The sequence below is a fragment of the Aquila chrysaetos genome, chromosome 6 (assembly GCF_900496995.4).
Source record: "Aquila chrysaetos chrysaetos chromosome 6, bAquChr1.4, whole genome shotgun sequence".
NCBI classification, from domain to species: Eukaryota; Metazoa; Chordata; class Aves; order Accipitriformes; family Accipitridae; genus Aquila; species Aquila chrysaetos.
The window spans coordinates 5,209,815-5,234,552 of record NC_044009.1 but is presented as its reverse complement, the minus strand read 5'-3'; the positions used below and the strand labels follow the sequence as shown (position 1 = coordinate 5,234,552).

At 37.7% G+C, this 24,738-nt stretch overlaps 1 protein-coding gene across 4 annotated transcripts in view; it reads left to right on the top strand.

Annotated features, from left to right (window-relative positions):
- CTNNBIP1 (catenin beta interacting protein 1) overlaps window positions 1-24,738 on the top strand; it is a 33,852-nt gene that overhangs the window by 4,574 nt on the left and 4,540 nt on the right. Inside the window, exons 3-6 of one of the 4 annotated variants that reach the window (XM_030019290.2) lie at window positions 2,397-2,483; window positions 11,977-12,066; window positions 14,944-15,065; window positions 15,549-15,639. In XM_030019290.2, the coding sequence (XP_029875150.1) occupies window positions 14,970-15,065; window positions 15,549-15,639 (187 nt within the window). In that variant the 5' untranslated portion in view covers window positions 2,397-2,483; window positions 11,977-12,066; window positions 14,944-14,969. Of the gene's footprint in view, window positions 1-2,339; window positions 2,360-2,396; window positions 2,484-11,976; window positions 12,067-14,943; window positions 15,066-15,548; window positions 15,640-24,738 lie in introns of those variants that run through there. The other 3 variants (XM_030019291.2, XM_030019293.2, XM_030019292.2) reach the window with 3 other exon arrangements.

The window sequence follows — 24,738 nt, the reverse complement described above, 5'->3', positions numbered from 1 at the left end:
TATTAATGCTATTTTAGAAACAAACAAACAAAAAAACCCCACAACCTAAAAATCTCATCTGGAGATAAACTGCCATGAAAAAAAACCCCAAAAATTTCAAATTCTTGCATTATTAGAATTCCTGTGACTGACTAAATTAGCTACTGATTGGGGAACAGAAATGGAGCCAATAGATTTGTACGACCATCACACGTGTCTCGGGATGTTCTGTTTTATTTCCTGCAATTACGTAGACCGAGAATTTATTTGATTTTTCAGAAAGTCCATTTTCTTTATGTGACGAGGGTAACTAACAAATACGGAAGCAACTTAAGTAATCAACTCTGTTTATGACCATGACGAAGCTCTGAAACTTTCTGACTCAATTTATCCTTCTATAAAATTAGTTGACTGCTTCACAGGAACGTTAAGATGTTTAATCAAAGTGTAATTGTTTTGCCTCTGAACTCATCCAGGTCCTGATTCAATGCACGTTGAAGTCGGTGAGGAGCTTTTAATTAATTTCATTGAGCTTTAATTAAGTATATATGTACGCACACCCATGTACACTTAAAGGAAATGTGACCTAAATTTTTGCAGCAGAGTTTCTGTAAAGGAGCAGTGTAGATACTGAAACAGTTTAAGGTAAACTAGTGATGGAAGGCTTTTTGTAGAAATGAGAAGGGGAGAGTGCAACCGTGGTGACCTCTGGTGCCTGTTGCCATACTAATGTAATTTTAATAGAGTTTCCTAACTTTGAGCGAGCGCATCTTATATGGAAAACTGAAAACGTCATTGTGTCCTGGTAGCTTGCTCAGTTGGTCGGGGGAGGCAATATCAGACTTTAAGATAAACACAGTTAACGGAATGTTTATGCAAAAATGATCAGCAATAACACACTTAAAATATAATTAACTTTAAGGGTTGATGCCAAATTGAGAAAAATGGGAGCATTCACATCTGCTTAGCTGCTTTTTTTCAGGAATGTCTGTAGATGCCAAATAATACTCATTGGTTTATGTGGAATTCATGAAAGGTTTTGCTTAACTTGAGGGGTCGGAAACATCAGATTTTTTAAACAGAACTTTTATCACTGAAAATTTGGTCAGCAGTTACAGGCGACTCAGCAAAATAAACCTTTCACAATTCACGTAAAACTGTTTGCAACGGTTTTCTTAATGTTTCACTGTTGTGATTCTTAGTTCACTAGCTCTTACAAAATATGTTTTAAACCTTAAATAAAATCTGTATGCATAATAGCAGCGGTGAGGAAATACAGTTTTGGCACTTTGTTTTTAATATATCCATTTCATTGTACTTTTCTTGGTAGCTGCAATTTTTTACAGAACTGCTATAAGCTCCTTCCTTTTGTTGAGAAATTAAATATAATAAAGATGTACTGTAATTGTACGAATGGTTTGGCAAGTGCAGAAATCGGTCTGCAACTTCAGTTAATTCCTTTTCACCATTCTACCTTAAATTGGTGGTTGTTTCATGCAGTCCTGCTCATGGAAACTTTCTGAAGTGGTCTGGAATCTTACAGTAGTTTTAACTTGTAGAAGGATCAGCCTTGTATTGAGCATTGTTGTTAGTGGTCTCTGAGCTAACACCTTTTGTTATTATTGGTATATATTGGAGTTTGATTAATCAAAATACATATTGTTGCATCTGTATGATGCCGCCATTCTTAGGGGAGTGATTGCCATTTATCCTGTAAAAGCATCGAATTTTACGTATATAGGAGTTCTCAAAACAATCCGTTTTAAGTATTTAACTTCATTAGTGTTGATCTCTGAATGAATCAAACTTGCCACACAATTCCACGTACAGTTTTCCATGCAGCTCAGCTTGGTTGCCTTTAACATACGTGCATTCTCAGTCTTGCCTGTGATTCTTCCAGTTTCCATTGTACCCTGAAATCAGTCAGTCCCAGCACTGATTGGGACTTGATACAACCCTTAAAAAAACCCCGTAGTCAGTAGTTTATTTCTCTCCAGCCTATGTGTGTTTGTTTGTACAGTAGTGCTAAAGGGAGATTTCTGCTGTCAAACTAATGACCTCATACAGGTTTATTTCACAGTTCAGGGCTAATATAATTAAGGTAACATTTAAAATTGCGGCTAGGGAGGAAGGAAATTGCATTCCTTTTCCTGAGACATAGGAAGTCTCTTGAAGGCAAGATTTCCTTCCTTGTAATCCCACTTTACCAAAAATTATAGAAAGCAAAATGTCTGTGGTAAAATTGGTGTGTAATTAGGAATTTGTTTTAAACTTGTGAATGTTAAAAGTCCTCTCTTAAAATTGACAAGGATTTTTTTTCCTTCCTCCTTTCTCCGTCAGATATCTTTGCAGCATGGTCTTGTTTGGTGACCTAAAGAAGGTAACAAAAATCCTTTTCTTGTGCTTTTTGTTTTTAGTAAGTCCTTCAGAGAAGGAGGAACTGGCATACTTTTGCACATATGATTAAAACAGCTATTTAGACCAGTTTATGAAACGCTTTTGAGGTAAGTTCTCAAGGAGTATTATTTTATGAAGGCCCTAGGAGCGGGGGTCACTTGCCCATATTATCCAATAATATTAACAGTGCTAACAGATCACTGAGGAGGCAAAGGTTTTGTGTTGTCGTTAGTGCAAAAAAGATGATCAAGGAATATATTCATATTAGACAAATAGCCATTAAATCTTAGTTCAACTTTCAGCAAGAGCTATTAATAAAATACCTCTTTAAATGGTTTAAAAAATTAAACCATACATTGATTCAAAGCTGAAACCATTTCTTTGCTTTTTTGGTTGTGGAAAGCATCCATGGGGAAAGTGGCACAGTTTTTTGGTTTGTTTTTTTTTTCCTTCTCTAAAGAGGCGCAATAAGTAGGTGTCATAAGGGCTGTATTTATCACATTTTACAGCAAATTTTATTGATGTATGAGGCCAGAACAATATTTCATGTTGTTGTCCAATGGTTAGGCAAGTTTAGTAGTCAAGAACTATTAATCTAAGTGTCTCTGGTCCGAACACTGTACTTTGATACAGTATTGCAAAACATTAAAATGCTAAGTAGTCACCAACATAATAACAGCTCATGTTTTAATTGCTTTAAAAAAAAAAAATCTAGCCATAATCTCTCTATTGTAAAAGATCTGTAGGCATTTTTAGTGTAAAATTTATATGATCTGGCATTAATGATGTTCAGATGTCAGTATAAATTACAGGGCAGCATAGGTCACGTTTTAATTTGAAAGCTATCTGTAATATGCTAGGCATCTGTAGAAAGATACTATGTTGATGAGTACCAAAGAAATGCCTATAAATGGTGCTTCAGTGAGTGGCATAGTGGGGAGAAATCCTTTCAGTAGGCATTACTCATGGTGTCTGCCGTTTCTGGTTAAATGTAACAATGCAGTGTGCTTAAGCTGCTGAGAAGTTGTTCACTAGACCACAGGCAGTTTGACTCCAAATATGGTACTTCTGTTTTTTGGGGGCTTTTACTGCATGCTTGTAAATTGAAATTAGATGTTATTGTTATTTTAACTGCTTACAGATACTTACTGGAATTTTGCCTAGTCTGATTTTAGACTGTGATGGTTTATGATTGGTTAATAATGTCTCTTGCCTTTTTGTTTAAGTTGACTGAAACATCAAATTTTGTACTAGATGTAGTTTAATTTCCAAAATCTGAATACAAATACAGTATTAATGAAACTGTTTGGTTGAAAACATACCAAATACTGACGTGCTTCTCCATTAGCACTGCTGGTAATTCTGCATGTGTGCTAGTTCATGCATATTTCTGATTCCTCTTCCGTTTCTAGCCACTTGAGAATTACTGAAGGAGGCAGAAAAAACATCCTGCACCTTGTGGGCATATATACATTCTTGCTTCAATTTTGACATTGTACTCTGTTGTGTAGGCAGGGGAGGCTTATTTTAGGTTCATTATGAAGACTGAACGGATTTCTTGCTTCTACAGTCAACTAATTCTGTATTGGTGTTTATGCTTCATGAGCATAGGGTGTTTATGTCCCATTTATTAAGTTATTTTTTAGCCTGTTGAGTTTAATTTCTGTAATATAAATGGCAGTCTTCAGTAAAACCCAGTTTCAATGCTAATGATCTGTAAGTGTTCAGAGGATTGCGAATCCAGCGTTACCACTTCTTGCAAAGCTGCTTTGAAAACATGACTTTGGTCATAAAGCTGATTGACATTACAAGAAAATGAAGTGACCACAATTAATAGTCTTGATCTTCCTTGTGTATTGGCCTTGGTTCAGTTTCTGCAGTGATCATAGAACAGATGTGCTGCAGGAGGCTCTGTCATTGGTGTCAATAATTAATAGTCCAAAAATATGGTACTTCATAGGTGGAGGTGTTATATGCGTACATATTTGTACAATGTGTGCAGCATGCATACCATATAAAATGGGATAGATATCTTGAAAATAAGTCTTGATTCTTGTAAGCTGTTGATGAAATTTTTACCTATTATTGGTGCTCCATTTTTTTCACTGGTTTATGATTCAAGTTAAAATCAAACTATGAAAATAAAGCTAATTTCTTAAGAACAAGAAAAGGCATCTCAAGTTTGTTATGTCTGTGTCCTGGAAACTTCATTTTCTGTTTCTGAAAAGATAGAATATCTACAAAGAGATCCATAGAAAGCACTGCCTTACAGTTTTGTTTTGATGACGCATGCGTAACACTCTTTTTATAGCAGTAATTCTTTTGTGTGGGATGCCTGGTGGTTAAAATCATTGGCTATCTATCATTAGTGCCTTGTTTCCTGTCTAGAAGATTTGTAGCTTTGTTATAAATAGGGGAAGAGGTGCATGAGCCTCTGTGAAAGATGCTAATGATTAGGACAAGAGCAGCACTCGTCAGTCCAGCTGTTGAAGACCATCTTGAGTAAAGTATTGTAACATTCTTGTAGAATTGTTTGTTTGACTGGGATAGAATTTGTGTATAAACTGCTGTAGCTAAGTGTTGTCACTTTTTAAAGAATTTTTGACAAATTCATCTTTGAAGTGTGAATACCTTTGCGAAATGAAAGTCTTTTTTTAAGATTTGGTTGCTGTTACTACGTTTAATTTCAGAGGCTTAAAGTTGACTGACATGAACTACCTAAAAAACCTGTGCTGCCTCTTTTAACTGTATGAGACATGATAGATGTCTTCTCTTTGAGAGATTGCTGCTGTAGTACAGCAAAAAAAATAATCTGGTTTGTGTGTGTCTGAAGGTCAGGAGGCAAGCATTAATTTCATAAACATGATGATTGTAATGGTAGGATTTTTTTTCTACAGTTAGCTTGAGCATTGATGTAAGAACTGTTTTAGTATATTGGGAAGCTTTTTTGCATGTACCTCATTACTACTTTTGAAGTCCTTTTTGAAGCTCTTGAAAGGTGATCCAGCACTGGAAAAAAAAACCCTGCTTGTTTTTACAGATTTTTCATGTCTAAATGGCAGTGGTTTGGGCTGTTTCCTGTCCCTCTTCAAGAGGGAGGACTGTACTGTTTTATTAAAAATGTAAATCTAACATTTAAGAGATGTAAACCTACCACTGGTGTTCCAGTTGTAAATTGACCAAAATCTGACAGTGGGTTCAGATTCTAGTGAGTTAAAAGATAATAACTGAACATAGGAATGAAGACCAAAAGAAAAACCAAAACCCCATATTTCAATTCTTACCATTCACCTATAAATAGGTAGCTGTTATGAATTCTTCATTGCTGTATCCTTCTAGAGATGGGAATTAATCCGGTCTCCAGCTGCCTGTGACTGAAGGTCATGAGTCAGACTGAATTAGAGGAAAATTTGTAGCAGGATTTTGCAGACTCTGGTTCCTGACTTCAGGTTTCAGGCTCCAGGCTTCCAGCCTGGAAGGTTTTTAGGGCTCTAGCTGTTCTCTGTAAAATGTCATTTGAAAATTAACAAGGCTTAAAGGTGCAGCATCCCCTTGCACTTAAAAGCTTCCCAGTATGACCATTTTTTAACCACTGAAGTACTCAATAGTAGAACTGTGGAGGCTAATAGCTTAACCTTGGATAATGATATCATAGAGTTAAAGGGACCTCTTCACGCTGGCTGTTAACTCAATTTGTGTAGTGCAAAGGAAACCTGCAGCGGTTGGTTTTATTCACCATAACTCCTTATCTGAGCTTTTCTAATCCTATCCCATTAATTGAGGTTTTCAGCTGCCTTGAATAGAACCAGCCAAATTCAAGGAAAAAAAAAAATTGTAGTTGAACTAACTCCTGTTGGATTTCTTTTGGCTATAACTGGAAATGCTGCAAGATATTAAAGAGGTAGTCAGCTGTGACTTACATTTTAAAGAGCTTGCCAGATGGCTGCTGTAAGTAGCCTAAATTATTAAAACTGAATACGTAAAATACTACATTTACTCACAGCTCACTGCTTCCCCCCCACTAATCTAGGCTGTGCAAATTCCTCAGTTTCACTTTGTTTTTTCCCATACCAGTAAAATGTGGATGTTAGGAATTTCAGCATTATAGAGGACTACAGTGTTGGGAGGAATATGTAATTTGAAGGAACAAAAGCTGGTGTTGCTTTCTCATTGCATTAAATAAGCATGTCTTTAAAATTAAATGGGATGCTTAAGTAGTTTGCCTTATGCAAAATTTACAAACATCCCATTTTTTAGTGTCTTTTTTTCTTTTTCTGTTGGGATGTGAAATTTTTTTGGTGGTTTGGTTTTTTTTGGGGGGGGGGGGGTAAAGGGATGATGGGAGGGGAGTCAGAGTAATTTAGAAGTTCTTTATTATGAACCCATCTTTGGCATTGTCCAAGCAGAGAAGACCTTCCAGGTTTTGAATTAATAAGAGTATAGGAGGAAGTGAGGGAAATACAGTTATGAATCTGTAATTTTCGGTTGCTGTGTGTTAGAATCCTCCTCTACTGAAAGCATTCGGTTAAAACAGTTCTTGCGGGTGAGCTTGAGTTTCCTTAGGAGCAGTTTCCATGTGTTCATAAAACAGACTAGTTAAACTGAGTTTGAGTAGAGATTTCTCCTGTCTACGTTTTTTTTTAAAGTGAAAACATGGTGGCTGATTTTCTAAATCTAGTTAGGAAAAAAAAAAAAAGCGGGGCTAACTGCAAAGGCAATATTTTTTCATTACATACTGTTGTGTCCAGGGTCAGTAATTGAAGAGAAAGCTGGTATGATTCTTTAGTTCGGTGTTTGGGGGAAGGATTATATTGTATTTTCATTATAAACTTTACAGGACAAGTAATAATGTGGAGAGGTAGGGAAGCACCTCTTAATGCTAGTGGAAAAGTTTAAAAATACTTAATCCCCTTCTACTTTGGTAACATACTTGTAAAGTAGCCCAACTGTTTTTCAGTGTAGATGTACCTACGTCTTCTGGTTCCAAACCCACGTCCAGTTTACTCTCATCTCTAGCTTACTGCCTTGCTAGAAAGTGTAACTTCAGTCTACAGTGTTTTGCATGAAGGTGATAGTCACACTTTCTTTTGCCAAGGGGACAGGATTGCACATACCCTTTCTGCAGCCAAAGCTCGGTTTGGTAGGCAGACAAACAGGGATCGGAACGGGGATGTCAGGCGTGCTTGACTCTGCCCAGTCCACATGTTGGGCCTTGCAGAGCAGAAGGCATTCCTGTGATCCTCACCCAGCCCTTCTGCAGGCTGCATGGGGAATGAAGTGCTGTAGAACAGGACAGTTTTTCCATTTGTTTACTGACCAACCTCGTTTACTGCTTGGGAAAGGGCGGGAATGTTTTTAAACTCATATTTATTGCTTTGGCGAAGCTGGGCTGGCAATTTTGGCTGAAATATGTAGATCTTTCTCATTTATTATTCTGTCTTGTGAATCATTAAAAATAAATGAGAAATATATTTCATTCCCTATGCCTACCAAACAAGGGGAAATTAGGTGACCCAATTATGTCCATTTGCACTGTGTTGGATACAGCAGGACAAGCTTGTAGGATTTAGTCTTTTAACACAGTCTAGTGAAGAATGTAATCATTTCAGACTAAAACTATAGCTTTTGAAATGCACAGGTTAGTCTTTTTTTGCGAGAAAGGAGTTGAAAAATGGCATCGGAGAGTAGAACTGTGCTTAGCTGCAAAATAGATAAGGTATTGGCAGCCCAAACTTTCCTGTTGGCATTGCACGTCTGCCTCACCCTTACCTGGAGAGACCAGTTCCAGACTTGATAGTGCATTCTGTATGGCTTCATCATCAGCCTTTGGCATCTCTTCCTTTAGTGCTAGTAATTCAGGATATGATTACCAGAAATTCAGCTGAGACCCCAGTATTTCTTTGCTTAGGCCATTAAGTATCAATGAACGTGTAACTGGGCTTCTGAATAGCTTTGGCTATTCATTCTTTTCAGCGAACAGCTTTCCAGTTGAGTTCTGTTTAATGCTGTGGTGATTCCTTCAGTCCAGTACATGGCGGTTCTTGTTTTTCCATCTCCTTGTCTGGCTTTGTGTGCTGAAAATACAGATTGAAGTGTTATCATTCAGGGAATGTTTCTCATATGTAATATAACATAACTGGTAAGAATAGGTAAATAAATTAATTCTGTGTTTTAACTATAAACAGTAGGATTCATTAGTGCTATTGATAAAAGGTTGTTTATGATGTATGGGATGTGCAAAATTTGGTTTTATCTCTGCTGATCAGCAGACATTCAGCTGCCAGCATCCTGCATTTGGCGTGTTGCATCCTGATGCTGGTTCAATTTCCTTATGCTGTTGTAATTCAGTGACATGTACTTCAAAAACATGTTTCTTTTCAATTAGTGTGCCTTACATTTTACCGTAAAAATCTCATTTAACATAGCAGTGTTTGGGGAAGCAGCATGATCCCGTACGTGACAGAACCTAAAGCTAAGACTTTGACCTTTTTCCATCTACCATATGGACATCTCTGAACTTGTAAACATTGCTTCAATGCTTTTATGTTTTTCTGTATGTTAAAAATACTCGTCGTAGCAATCTCTGACCCAAGTGTAAACCATTGTAAGGAAGTAGAATCATTAGGATAGAAGGATAAGGATGGATTGAAACTGGAGTCTTTGTGCTTAGAATAGTTTCCATTTCATTTCCACGGTAAAGGACCTTGCATGGTTTCATCTGTTCTTAAATCCTGGCTGGGAATGTAAGCTTATTTGGGGAAGAGGAATTTTGCTTGTAAGTTTGAGAAATGGTTTTATGTTCTTGTATTCTGGTGACACCTAAGTTGGAAAGTGTTGAGTTACTACTTTTTTTTTTCTCACGCTCAAGGGAGTACATGGTATGAGTTAAGCTTTGACAGAACCTCATGACCAGGAGAAAATCTGCATCTTGCTTTCTGTGGTAGAAGTGCTGATTGGTATGACGAGCCCAAGCAGCTGTTTGTAGTACCTGGGTAAGTGTAGAGAGGCTTGTGTGAGGGTCAAGTGATAACAGACATACCCGAGTCCTGCAGCATTAATAGACTAAATGAAGCAGTCGCCACTTCTTTAGACAGAGACAAAAAATTGGAACCGAGCATAGGCAAAATAAACAATGTTCTGACCTTGCAGGAGTAAAAAGTGGATATAGGTGAGCAAAGAAGCAGAATTCAGAGCTGGTAATTGCAACTGAGGCAAAGAATTACCTGATCTTAAAAATGCTTCAGGGATGGATGATTGTGTAGCACACAGGTCTATTGGGGCTCAAGATTGTGGGCAGAACTCGTGCTAGTAGTGATTCAGCTGTTCCTCAGCTGTCTTGCTAAACGCTTTCTCATATTTTGCACTTCTTCCCTCCCACCCTCAAAATACACAGTTGCAAAATATTTTTAGATCTTATTTCTTAGGGTTTGTTAGAGATGAATGAGGAAGTGTTGATGTGTAGTTGAAAATGTTGGAAGTATGAGCTGCTGTTTAGATTAGGTAGGAACAAGTTGGTAGGAGAACCTCTGTGTGGCTTTGGACTGGTCACCAGGCCTTTTAGTCTTACTTTGTTCTCATACTTTTAGGAAAAAGTAATGAAACTTTTTTTTTTTTTTTTTTTTTTTTCATTTACTCCAGTCATTTTTGGAGCCTTTACCAGTAAAGGTGCTTGTTATTCAGAGTATGTGTCCTATGGTTTAGCAGAGAAGTTCTCAAGTTCTGGTGCACAAGCTTTATGTTCCACCCATGTATTTGTTGTGACAGTGGTGAGGTGAGTTCAGCTGGGGGCAGCCACGTGGATCAGACAAAGACAGTGTGTTTTGGGTGCTGCTGCTGACTTGTAGAGGGACTAGACTTTTGCTTGAAAGTAAAACTGTCTATGATACAAGCCTTCTGGCTGGTCATGAAAATGGCCTGTGGAGGCTGTTTTGGTTCTCAGCTGAATTCCTCTGAATTTATAGGGGTAGGAAAACATTTGATCTCTCTGTTTTCATTTGTATTTGGTGTTAAATATAACAAATGCATAGATTGCTATTATTTGCTATTTGGGGTGTGCGTGGGGAATTTTAATGGTAACTGTAAATACGCTGTTACTGTCAGTAGGACAGAAGTGCATCTCAGAAGTGGTTACTTCCCATGCTCTAATCCTTTTCTTTAGGAAGGAGTTCACACAGTTGTGTGGTGACTATTTGTACAGTGGTGGTGGGGGGCTGTCTTTGAAGTCCATAGAAATGAGAACAGCAATTGGTTACTGCAAACGGTCCTGTTGTCAATGCTGTACGTAATCTTTCTTGGGACCACGTTGCATATTTAGAGGGCAAGAACAGTGAGAACTAATTAGTGAGGTAGGGCTTAAATAATCCTTTCAGAGCAGGCAATTTCTCTTCTCTGGAGAGGTGAAATGATTCTTTTAAGCCATTGATAAAGCTTGGCTGCTTCCAACACTTATTAGTAAGAGACACTAGAGAACCTATGGGCAAAGCTAGCAGGTATTTTGGATTCAGCGTTTCTCTGATGAACCTGGTTTACAGAACAATTGAGTAGCTCTAGCTACTCCAGTTGTGTTTCCTTGCTAGTAATGACATCTGCATTGGGCGGTGAACAGCCATGAAAGAAATTGAATTAGTCTAGATCTGCATTCACTTGTTGACCACAAAAAAAAAAAACCCCGAACCCCAAAAAACCAAACTATGTTTGGTAAATTTAAGCTGGACCATTAACAAATGGTGCAGATATGCATATATTCCCTAATCAGAAGCTCGTTAATTAAGTACAGCAACTTATGCTATTAATTCCATGATTCTAGCTGGGATGCTGTCCTGAGTAGCAGGCACTTGCTATTTCATTGCACATTACAGAGGGCTTGAACTGTCACTTCGTTTGTGAGATTGAGCTGCTTGCCTTAGAGGCTTATGTGATGGATAGGATGAGTTATAAATTCTTACCGTGCCCTGATACCCAGTGTCAGTTGTAAAATATGTTCAGAAATATGTCACAAGCCTTAAAAAAAAAAAAAAAAGTAGTCTGTAACTGTTAGCTGTTGGTGACTGAACAGTGAGGTTGGTCTGAAAAATTCTGTGCAAAGAGATTTCCAGCCCAGCTTTCAAGTGCCAGTCTTGGTAATTGCTATATTCAGATAACATATGCATAGCTGAAAACAACAATTTTGGTCAAAATCAGCATGCTTGACATTTCTCCCTAGTTTTCCTCAAATCTTTGGTAAGCTATGCCTATTTTTTTTTTTTTTTTTTTTACTAGAAGAAATTACATGTCACAACGTTTATTGTTTTTTCCAGGGAGTTGGGTTTTATGCTGAAAGCTTCTTAAAGAATGCAAAGCTTGAATGCATTCCATTCTCAAGTGATTGGGAATGTCATTGGTATGGTTAGGGTGTAAATCTTGCAGATGAAGAATAGCTTGACCTTTAAAAACCTTACACTTTAAAAAGGGTCTACAAACTCCAGACAAGCCTACAGTTTTATGAATTTTGGCTAGACCGTGTTCTGAAGAAGACTGTGATTCAAAGCATATTGAATTAAGGGTCTTTCTGGTTTTCAACTTTGTATATTTCTGTAATGCTTTGCTCATTTGTTTTCACAGGGCAGTTTCCTCATACATTTTTTCCAGCTACGATCATTAATCGGGACTGAACACGTGGGTTATCTGATCTTCTGTGGTTTTTAGAAGCAGGTATGTTGGCAGGGAAATCTCTGGTGTTTTATTGGTTGGGGACAGGGGGACCACAGCTTCATCTATGTGCCAGAAAGAATTGTAGGGTTAGGGAAATTCTGCTTAAGTAAGGTTTCGTTATGTATAGCATATTAATGTAGCTTTCTTGAGAAAGCAAAATTGGTAAGTACTTTGATAAGATTTTTTCAGTCCTTAATTTGTAAAGATGGCTTGTGCTGTCTTCTGGGCATATTCTAGCTTTGTAAGTGGTTTTGGAAATTTACTGATGTAATATGTGCTGGGTAGTATTGTTATCCTAAACCGTGTCTTATAAAAGATTTATGTAACAGGAACAGAGATATGTTAAGGTTTTTCATGCTGGAGTCTCGGTACTGTCTTAAGACTTTTGTCTTTCTACTTTGATGTCATAAAGTAGGAAAAGCTATGGTGGCTGAGGCTATCACACAAAATAATTGTGCCGTGTATGAAGAACAAAGCACTGTTGCTGTGTAATCTTCATTTAACCTCTTCATACATATATTTTGATAGCTTTTGAGCCATATTGAGTGCTTTTTCCCCTGTGTTGCTTACTAACTTTGTGAAGCATTCGCTGAATGGGCAGGCTTTAGTATTTTTTATCCTTCCTGTTAAACAGGTAGCTTCATGATAAATCCATCTTGGCTGAAGTTTACTTTAGAAGCACCAGGTTTAGATAGGAATTTCCATCACCCCTTGTTAAAGTTTGAAAAATTTATAAACAACTGGAAGACTATTACGATGGAAAACAATGAATAATGACATGTATAGACTACAAATCTCTTGTAATGTCTGATGTGTAGAGGAATGCTGAAATGTGGTCTTCCTAGCTGGCATGGGGGCAGCCATGGCATTTTCTTGGTGCTTGTGTGTGGTGCCACCTATTGATAGGTATCCCATATAATTTGTTCCATTTTTAAACAATAGGTGTGTTACCACATTACAGGTTTTTGCTGTTGTGCTTTTTCTTTTCCAAATTGATTTCCTTGGCTACTGGTACAGCACCTTCCCTCTTCAAGTAACAGTATTTTAAAAAAAAAAAAAAAAAAGTATGTATTAGTATAATATTAAGAAACAGTCACAACCTTTCAGACTTACCTTGGTATCTTGATAAATGTTTATTGTTTTATCAGTCTCTGGGTATGTGTAACTTAATATCTCTTGCTCACTGTCTTATTTTGTTCATTGTCTTACTATTGACATAACTTGTTAGCACTCTGTAAATTGCACTGTGGAGTATATGCTTAGTAACATAATCCAATCTACTTATTTGAATTGACGCTACATAAAATATGGGATCGTTTTATTCCCCCTTCAGAAAGCACTTTGCTGATTATAGAAAAAAAAAAAAAGATCACCTTGCACATTTACAGGCTGCAAGCTTCCAAGCAGAATCATCTATGGCAAATCAGCATAATGCAAATGTTCCCACTGGAAACTTAGTCAAGTAGGACTGGTGATATAGCTTTCTGCACCTTTTACTACTGTTATCTTCATGCTAAGTAATGTGGGTGGTAAAGCCTATCCCAGCAGCTGCTACTTCAGTTTGCATTATTTCTGACTCACTCAGGAGGGTCTATGTGTAATTTTAAACTGTTTCCACACCCAGATTACTTTCCCTTAAAAGTAATAATGAAAATAAAGTGAGGGGAGAGGTTGGTAATGACTCCAGGAAAACATTACATGGAAAACAGTGTATTTGAACCTGCTGTGATACAGTCTTCACTAAGCATGCTTCCTATGTAGTGTATTCCCTTGGTTACTAAGTTTCGGGCAAGCAGATTTAAAGTTTAGTATAGGACCAGACCCAGTTCTGTGAATGAAAAATAATTGGAGAACTGTTTTGGAGCTACTTCTTTGAGCTGTGCATGGTGGAAGAGTGTCTGGCTTACATCTCCATCCACAGATTCTTTAGTGGGGATTATGTTTCTCCTACACAGTACTTCTAAGGGGTTAGTTTGGTTTGTTACGCTGCTGTCCTGGTGTATTATTTGAAGCACCATTATTTTTGAAATTTGAAGTTAAGGTTTTTACTATTGTTGACTTAAACATCTTCCAAGATAATTTTTAATAGCAGGTGGAGAGTATGCCTGAACATTTTTTTTGTCTTGGTAAACACCCTATTGTACTTAAATAATTACCAGATACTCAGACAACAAAGTATAATCATGCTCTGTGCTATAGAATTTAGATAGCATAGTCTGTTTATTCCATAACATAATTATTTTTTAATAAAATAGAAAAGCAAAACTTCGGCTTTTAAATGATACAAGAAAGGATGATAAACTCTACTCCTTCCCTGCTCCTCTTAGCTCTTCGTTCTCGCCAAAACCATTTAATAAATTTTATTAGTTTTTACAGAAGTGCAGTAGCCTTTTTTATATGATGTAAAATGGAAAAAAGAAAGAAGAGAGGAGAAGGACTTAAGAGTTTAGATTTCATCCAGCTTTTGTTTAGCCATTGCAGGCTTGATGGCAGTGCATTCTGCATCCTGTTTTCATACTGGTTGTGCTTATTTATGGGAAAACAACCCAAAACCACAGACTCTTCTGTCAGGGTGATTCTTTCATCTAGTTATTAGAATTCTCTTTTTCTACTCACGCAGTAATGTAACAACAGATAATGAGCTGGTAGGGATGTGAACATCAGCCTCTTTGAATGTTTGAGTTGCCTGTGTAAGGCCCAGTTTAGCTGTTCAAATTTTTAAGGATTTCCCTGATCAAGTTATGTGATTCCTTACTCTCCCAGGCTATTAAGTGGTCTACCCACTGACAAAAACCAGGTATTTTGGAAATTAAACTTTTCCGATTATTACTATTATACCCTATTACCTATTTTACTTTGTCTTTTTCTGATCTTCAGGAAATCCAGGAGCTGGCAGGAGGGGAATGAACCGTGAGGGTGTCCCCGGAAAGAGTCCGGAGGAGATGTATATTCAGCAGAAAGTGAGAGTCCTCCTCATGCTGAGGAAGATGGGATCAAATGTAAGATGCACTGTCACAGCCCATATTTTGTGGCTTGCCAGTCAATTTTGTAGTACTGGGATAGTGCTTACTGAGGCGGGCAGGTGATGGTCCAGTTTTATCACTGAATTGTTTTAGCCGTCATTGATTTTACCATTATCTGCACAGTGGATTTTTGCTTAAATATTATGAGGGTTGTGATGTCTGAAACTGAATCTGAGCATCTGATCATTTCTCTATCTACAGTAAAGTTTTTCATTATTGGAAAACCAGCAAAATAAAGCAACTGTTTTAAGGCAACTTTGAATCTCTCCATGAATGCATGACGTACCAGTTCGCTGCTGTGTCCTTGTTGATGGTATAGTTTGCACAAATAACAGTTGATTCAACTGTTGAAGAGTAGAATAGAGGCCACTGTCATGTTTCTTATTGGGAAGTGGGCGATAATATCTTCAGTCTTTCTTCATTTTCCTTTTTGCTGACTGACTCTTTGTACATTTCCAGCTGACTGCTAGTGAAGAGGAGTTCTTGCGCACGTATGCAGGTGTAGTGAATAGCCAACTTAGCCAGCTTCCTCAACACTCAATTGATCAGGGTGAGTACTGGATTTGTTTGCCTTGTGTTTATTTAATCTGAGAACATTCTCAGAAAATACCAAATGTAGGTTCCTGTATTTCTGTAATAATAGGCCACCTACTTAAACCCATCCTGCAATCTGGGATATGCAAGTCATTGCCTGCTATAATCTTTGGAAGAGAACTAGAGTGTACTGTTCAACAGGTGGTTTTATTTTAACAGGTAAAGTCAGTCTTGGCTATACGTAAGATTCGTTAGGATGAAGAGCATTGTTAAACATTTTATTCTCCATGATGATAACTCAAAACATTGATGGCCTAAGTCTTGTGAGCTAAATGCATGTATATAGCTTCCTACTCTATGTAATACATAAAATAGAAATAAATTTTAACCTGATTGACTTTTTGCTACAGGTGAAGTTGAATTCAGATATACATAGGGGTCTCTCTAGTTCTGAGTGTGTCTTAACTGTATTCAGTATGGATCCTCTGCGTAAGATGACTTTCATCTAAATTTTTATATTTATTCTTAAACTGGACATCTGTGCTTAAAAAGGAACAAGGCTGGGGATGGCAAGCACTTTCTTTGTACGCTTCAAACTGGGAGATTTATAACAAAATAAAATGTAAAGTAGATACAGATTTCTAAGGTACAAAAGCAATTTGTTATGCATCTGATAATTTAGTTACTATGACTCTAGTTGCTTGATAACGCTTTTCTCACAAAATAAAATGGAATCATCTAACAACATCTTTTGTTTTTCACATTTCCATGAATATGGAAGTGCAATGTTACTATTTCAGCAGAGTAAGAGGGAAAGTTTACCAATAGGAGGAATTTGCTTCCCATTGCATTTCTTTAATTTGCACAACGTAATTAATTCCCAGACAGGGGTAGTAGACATGAAATAAGTTTACAAATCTGCTTTGGTTTGTTTAGATTCCCATTAAGGGGATGAAGTACATGCTGCTTTTGTGAATTCTTTGCAGAAGTCTTGGTAAACAATTGTGTGGCGCTACTCTGAATCTACTGATCTCTTCTGAACCTGAATGTTTCTTTCTGATTATTTTTTTATCCTCCCCTTCATAGGCCTCGTGCCAGATCACATTCATAACATAGAATTTGGTACTGAAGGAAAATTTTAAGACTCGTATGCCAGAAAGAACTGAGTTGAGTAGAAATTTAATATAGATCTAAGACATTTAGAAAACCATTAGAAACACAACCTGCACAAACTTGCTCTTCATTTTTAAGCCTGTGTGTTCATTCCTCACATAGCTGGGGGATTGATGGAGATAGATATACTCGTATATTTTGGCTGAGAATTCTTAAACTTTTCTGCCAGTCTAAAGCAAAAATTTACCAGCTTCTCATCAAAAACTGAGGTAGACATATTCAGTTCAGAAAGACTGTCTTAGTTGAAGTTGGCATTTTTCAGCATTATCCCTAAAGTAGTTACATTTCTCACAGTGAAAATAAATGCTGAATTACCTGCGCTTTGGCAAGGAAGAGAGAATAATAACAGAAGTCCAGCTGGGCGACACAGCTACTTCGTACAGCTGTGCTCCTGCACAGCTTGATCTAACTTTCTTGTCTAAACTGTTTGGCTTTATTATCTGTAAAATTATATTTTCTCACTTTGCAGAGGGCTTTGGAGACTCAAAAAGTTCAATTTTGACTTAACTTAAATGTACTCAGAAGAGAGACCAACAGTTACTTAGTCTGCTTCTAGACTCAGTAATCATGCAATACAGGAAATGCAAGAGCTTCATACATTGTTCAAAATGTTGTCTTTGTCCCATGTTTGAACAGTTGCTAAGTGATTTCTCTGTCATCATTTTCTTAAAGTCCTTGAAGATTCTTAAAACTTTGTCCATAGGGAAGTGAAGTCCTTCCTGTTGATGCTTGCTTTGATCTAGTCTGAGACACTGCTGTCTTTCCTGGGAGATTTGACCCCACAATCTATCTTCGATCCTCCCAAGTTATAATTAAGCTGGTGGTCTGACCATTAAGATTTTTCTTGGTAGGGGAAAAAAGAACAAAGAAAGAAAATAGTTAAATATTTAGAGAAGTGGGAAAGGATGTTGGTTGTTTTCATATGCAGATATGCCATCTCTCCAAATTAAGTAGTGAGTAGCATGAAGAACAAATGAAAACGAGGAAACCTAGCCAAGTACTTTTTCCTTTGGAGAAAGATGAAGCTGTAGTGTGCTGTATAGACATAAGCAACTATAATTTATTGCTCGGGACTTTGATTTCTTAGAAATCTCTCCAGATTTCTAACAGTCAGTTAGGATAATGTTGCTCTTTGCTGTTAGGCGTGGTGGCTTATGCAGCAGGAATCAGTGCGGTCTGTCAGTACTTTTTGCTGTATTCTGACGTTAGTGAAACAGGAAGGGTCGAATATGAAAGTATTGGAAATAGAGAATACAAATTGCATATAGGTGTCCAATTTGCCATCTTAATGGAAGATTCCATCTCCACTAGATGGCATTATCTTGTGCTGAAAAACCCTGTCCCAAGTCCGCATGCTGAGGTACTTAAACGTTTCGTGTTCTTCAAGATGCCTTAAAGGGATTTTCTTCCCTGCTGTTCTGCTGTTTTCATTGAATCTCCTCTAGAGGATTTTTTTTTCCTTTATGCAACTTGCCTTACACAACAATTAAAAGGTATGTTTTTTAAGGAGTAACTTACAAAGAGTGTATTAGTGGATTTCACAATCTTTTCTTCCAATAGTAGGACAGACTGCTCTCGGCCTAACTTGTCCCAGACCTATCTTTAGAGTCATTTTCCTCCAGCAGGCACACAAAAGACAGAAAGCTGATTTCATACTCCCATTTCGTTCCAAAAAAGGGAATGACATTCATGGCCTTAGCACTGTAAAAGCTTTGTTATAGACCTGCACATTTTTGTGTCACTTAAAAATGCTGTAGTCTGGCTCCAGAATTACAGGAAGGTCTTTTTTTGAGAAGACTATAGAGGATGGATGGTCTAGAATTTTATAAGTGTATCACAGTCTCTATTACATTTTTTATGCTTTTCTTTGTTGTGCATCCATGAAATATTGCCTTAGAATAGCTGGCTGGTGGCGTCAGAGTAATTACCTGAGGTAAGACTGCTGAGCTTATCACTGTGTGGTGCTCAGTACTATGGTTTCTGATAAAGATTTGTCAACTTCTTTGTTGAGTCTATTTGTTTGACCACAGGGAGTCACTGCAACCTATGTGACCAATATATATTTGCAGCAATGTGACAGTGCATTGAAAAAAAGAAGTTTACATTTGTCGGTGTTGAATTCAGGTGCTTGTGCCATAAACCTTCAGTGAGCCACTATTTATAACGATATCTCTGACATTTAAAGTTCCTCCATGATACTCTGCTTACTGGCTTAGGATTCAGCAATAGAAGTTAATTGCTAATTTTGATCAAGAAGCATCTTAGAATACCCCTGTAACTTTTAAGCAAGGCTGCAGTCTAAGACTCCCCTTCAGTTTGTGCTTATTTTTATAGGAAGAGGAGAAATTCAACTCTTTCATCTTTTTATTTGCCATCTTGGTTTCAAAACAAATTCACCAGTTCAGACATACAAAATCACTGTGTTGTAGGATTGTTTACAGATCTCCTTTTACATTTGAAAGGTACATTTGGAACACCTTCACTCATGAACCATCTGCATTGTATACTGTTGAAGGGTATCTTGTTTTCCTGACAGGGAGCTCATAGTTATTCTGATTGCATTACTGAATATCTTTGTGTAAATCAGGTAATGATGAAATATGTCCAGGGCGCTCTAATGTGCTGTAGCAGATATCAAATTGAAATTATTGCAAATCTTTCTAATATGTGTTATAAACATTTTACGTTCGTAGCCGCAACATATATTAGAGCAATAGATCTGTGAAGGGATCTTGAATGACCAGAACATGTACTCCAGTCTTAAAATATTATATTTTTTATATATTTTTTTTTATTTTTTTTTTAGTTCCAGCTCTATTTGGCCTTTCTGTTCGGTGTATTCCAGAATCTCAGGAAGTGCTTAGTCCCTCAGTGTGTTGACTTTGATACACTTCTCTAGAGGTGCAGTTTTCCTAACACGGACAACAGTCCACGAAGAGCAAGTAACATGTAGGCAATTCAGATGTCTGGATTCTGCTCATAGCTTGATATTTTACCTATTTTTATTAACACTTTGGCCTGTTCACCCATTCTTTTCTTCAGCTGATCCAGACAGTTGTGTTGCATCTGTGACAGTTATGAGGCTTATCTGATGTATTAGAAATACTTTATTATCCATTGAAAGATGAACTGCTAGCAGAGGGGATGAGATCTCAGTAACCCAGGAAAGTCTGAGTTACAGTTATAAAACTGCAAGCTGAAGTACTTAAACTTAGTATTAATTAAGGAACTAAACGTTAATGTCATGCTCACATTTTTTATAACCATTTTATTTTTTGATCATTGTTGTAATGTTGTTAACACCTATATGGAAGTGCAAAATCCAGGGCATTTTTCTTTACTCAAGGAGCTTTTTAGCTAACATCTGTGGGTTGTTTGTTGATTTGTTTTTATGGCTGCAAGAATAACTGAGGAACCCAAAGGCATCTGTGTTCAACTGGTGTATATGCTAGAGAGTAGATGTAATCATGAGCTGTTTTGAGATATAAACACATTAGTCGTCTTCCCTGCATTGCAGCAAGAACTAATGCAGCTCAGACTCATTAGGTTTCTTGAGCTCAAAATGATGAAGTTAAGGCTTTCTCAAGTATTTTTAATACAAGCAAAATGCCTCTCAGGAGGTTATATGCACAGAAGCACCTCCTGCATAAAAAACATTTCCTGTTTCTGAGTTACTTAAATTTCTAAATAGTAGGCTAGCACTTGGCTTTCTTAAGTCACTGTTCTGGTAAATCTGTAAATGGAAGCTGCACAGCTAGTAAGCATGATATGTGAATTATACTAAGACCTTGGTGATTACAGCTCTGTTGTTCCTATAGCAACAGGAGTGTCATGCTGGTTTTTGAAGAAAGCTGGTCCCTTGGGGAGGGCAAAGCTGAGATGCAAACACATGCCTAGGCTAGGTTAGACGCATTTTCTGGATGGTAGGGCGTTAAAAATGAACCCAGGCTGCTTGTGGAGTTAGGAGGGGGACCATGCTCACGAAATATCAGGCAGTGGTGGAGAAATGGAGATAGCACTCTTCTCAGTGTAGTTTTATTCTTTTGAACACAATGCTTGGTTTAATGTGCTCCTCCTCTCAGCAGTGCATGTTGTATTTTTAGAATGCCAGACTAGGATACTAATACTGGGAATTTCAGAGAAAAGTTAGTGTTTAGAAGATAGTTGCTGGAATGTGATTGAAGAAATGTGTGTATACAAAGATCTTGAGGGAAGTAAAGAATTTTTTTTTTTTATTTTTTTTTTTTTTTGGCAGCCTTCAGAAATTCATGACAGGCTTAACCTTCTGATCTCTAAAGGCTTTGGGGGTTTCATTAATTTTGCAGGTGACTACAAACAAATCAGGTGTATGTATCTACTCATCATTCAAAGAACACTTGGAAACAGCAGCTGTTAGATGTGCCAGTTAGCATCTTCCTTTGTGTTAAGGTAGTGTGGTTTTAATCGAGCTTGTACTTGTACCCTACTGGCTGGATATCACTGTAGCTGACTACTTGCTGTGGAAAGCATTAACTTCAGTCATCTTGTGAAATTTTCTGAAAGTTAGGTGAACTGATTAGCAGTTGCATGTGCTGAGCTCAGTGGACATCTACAGTCTTTACTGCTGTGCAGTAAAGTCATTTGACCTTCAGATCATCTTGGCTTGCTAAGACTCAAGTCCAAGTGGTGTAAAAGAACTACTAAATTCAGCAGTCCAAACAACTGCAATTGCAGCAGCATTTTTTTGAAAGTTACTGGGGTAAGACTGTCACTATTGCTTTTTAAGATAGGACATAGGCCTACCAGTTAATTATTGTTAATTTCTAGGAAGGATGAGGGCGAGAAAGTGTAAGGCAGGAGCGGGAGAAGTATTTGCATGTCTGAAAGCCTGGCAATTAATGCTTTGCTCATAAAAGAAGATGGGGAATATTTTGTTGGGTGTATGTAAGTCTCTATTTCAGTGTAGAAATGTGTATCCCGAAAAGGGACAGCTGTGGAGAGAGAAGTTGTACGTATAGAGTGTAGAAGGTCAGGTATAAATGTGTCTTTCTCATTGTTCTATACATTAATTACTGGAAGTGCAAAGCTCAGTGAAGGATGTGCTAAAAGTAAACGTGGTTCACCGTCCTATTGTCTTAGTTGCAGGCTTTTGGCAAGGTGCAGCTTAACTTTATAACCTGTGCTCTGCTTTTTAAATTTTTTTTTTTTTTTTACTTGATTAGAAAGAAAACATCCGTTGTGGGAGCCAAGTGGGACTGCAGCAGAAGCTCTATTCACCAGTACTCTAATCCCTGCTTTCCTTTCACCACATAGAAACCCCTGCTCTATTCTCTGGGAATGTTTGTATTTGTACATGAACACTGGCGGCTGTAGAATTGCTTAATGAGCAGACTTGTTAGATTGGTTTCATTTAGCTCTGGATAGTTGGGGTTGTAGGACTGGACTTGAACAAAACCTGCTTTTGTGCTGAGAAATGTGGATGTGGGTGACCTTTTTCTGGACAAATGTCACCCAGGTTTTTTTGCTACAGGACATCTTCAGAAGTAATCATGCTCTGTAAGTGGCTTCTGGAAAGTTGAAAGCACTGATGAGAGTATCCCTTCCATTTGCATACTGTGCTTTTACCCTTACTGGAGTGCAGCAGAGAAGTTTTCCATTCTGTTTTCAGATCGTCAAAATGCTCAGCTAAAACCCGTAGGGCTTACTGCCCTTCGAGAGGTTGTGGCATTGTTATAACTAACTCCTCGGCTTACAGACATGAAGGTATCTTCCCTCTTTGCAAGTCCCCTGAACAAACTGGTTCTGAATCTGGGAAATACTATTGCCTTTCATATCCCAGCCAGGAGTGATGGTGCTCGTGAAGAATGGAGAAGTGCTGAATAAAAAACTATCTCTTTTGTTATTGAATATAAAACAAGGCGATGAGGTGCAATACCCAAAGGGCAGCGATACTTGTGTTGAAAGTGACTGGGCTGACATTGTCTGGCAACCATAGGTTTTGGTGCGAAGTAGAAGGTCCTATTCGTGCTAGCATCAGATTTGGTAGCCTGCAAGAACTTGCTATGTGGCTGCTGTTGCTTGGACAAAGGATGTTTTCCTTTTTGTAATAATGCATCACCTCAGTAAGGATAAAATTGGATCTTTAATGTGGGAATAAAAGAAATCAGCATAGTCTTGAGTCTTTACTGCAAGATGTTGTTCTGTTGGGTGTTGTGCCCTCGGGTTACCCACCCACCTACCTGTCTACCTGGAAGGTGGTATTATCCTTTATTTGATAGGTCAAATTGCCTTTTTAAAGGTAATTGCCTGAGGCTCTTGCAAATGCTGGGTTACATGCAATTCCTGCAAATGAAAACATTGGCAGCTCTATCAAATAACAAAAGGAACTGAGGAGGGAGCAGGAAATAAAACTGTTCAGAATTGTGTATAAAATCCATTCGTTACTAATCTTGTTTAACACACGAGATGTAGAAATATATCACTTCTAATCTTTATCTTCCTTTCCAAAATAAATAGCTTTTGCCACCTCCTGTTCATTCCTGTATATTGTTTTGCTGCTCCCTGGTGTTTTGGTGGAACTTTCTAACTTTGTATTGCCATCAGATTTCATTAGTGTATGACTACTTTTCTGTTCCAGGATCATTTATGAAGGTATTAAGTAAAATTGGTGCAAAGGCCAACTGTTGAGAAAGTGCAGTTGTAATCTCCTTTCCAGCCCAATGATTATCCTTTCAAACATAATTCATAATCTTCCCTTAATGAATTGTTTACCTACCTTGGGTTTTGTACTGATTGCCCATCTTAATTTAAAAAGTACCATATGGGAAGCTATGTATTATAAAGTGCTAAACAACATCAGAGAGGGAGCATGCTTTTTGATGATGTTATGATAAAAAACACCATATGCACTTTGTTCATGATTTCAGGTAACTTTAAAATTGTAGTTATCATAATTACATTGGTGGTAAAACGTGGGTACTACACACTGACTGTGCAATTAGCTTTGGCTGTGAAAGACCAAAACCTTGAATTCTAGACCCATTGTCCATCTACTGTTCTACTTCTTTCTTTAGGATGCATGTACTAATAATTCAGTAATGCTGTAGGTATTCAAGTATTTTCCACACTTTCACACCGTATTCTTAGTCGTATTCATGCTTTTTTCTTCCAAACAGAACACTCATTTAAAATTTGGCTTTTTCTGTTTTCCTGGTTTATTGACAAGCTGTATTTTGTGTACTCCCTTCTTTTTTTCCTATTCAAAGTCCAGGCAAACGGTAAGTTATCAGAAGTTCATACTGACAGTGACACTGGTATTGAAGCTGTGCCAGGTGGGCCTAGAAAATTGGAACAGGAGCTAGCTGAGTGTGAACCTGCTCTTCAGCGATAGCTATTTTGATTGTGAAAGCCAAAATGAACTGCAGAATTCCCAGCATCCTTTGTGCCAAAAGCTATTTCTGCTCATCATGTGTTTTTAAACGGCTGTGTGCTCGGCACAGTAGGCTGTGTATAGGAACAGTGCCGAAAGCTGGAATTGTTCGGGACAGACAGAAATATTGACCTGTGTATTTATGGGGTTGCATGATTATCTGGAATGAAATTTCCTTTCCTGCATGAAACTTGTAAGGATGCTTGTAAGAATTTTTTTCATGTTTAGACTGTAGAAAGGGGACACCCCAGGAAAACAATCAACATCTGTTAAGTAATCCAGCTCATCTCTTGTGCTAATGTGACATCATCTGTGATTTTGCGGTTGCTAGGCTACTCCAGCTGCTCTGGACTTGCATAGCAAAGCCTCCTCGACTTTAAAGGAGGATGCACGTAAAATACAGTGGCATAGGTTGTGCTTTATGTGCACTTGCTTTCTTGGTGCTTCAAAGTGTCATTACTCCCTCCTCTTTTTAGCATAGAAGTGTTTTTCAGAATCCTTGCAAATAAAATCCTTCTTTTTGTAGAGGCTAGT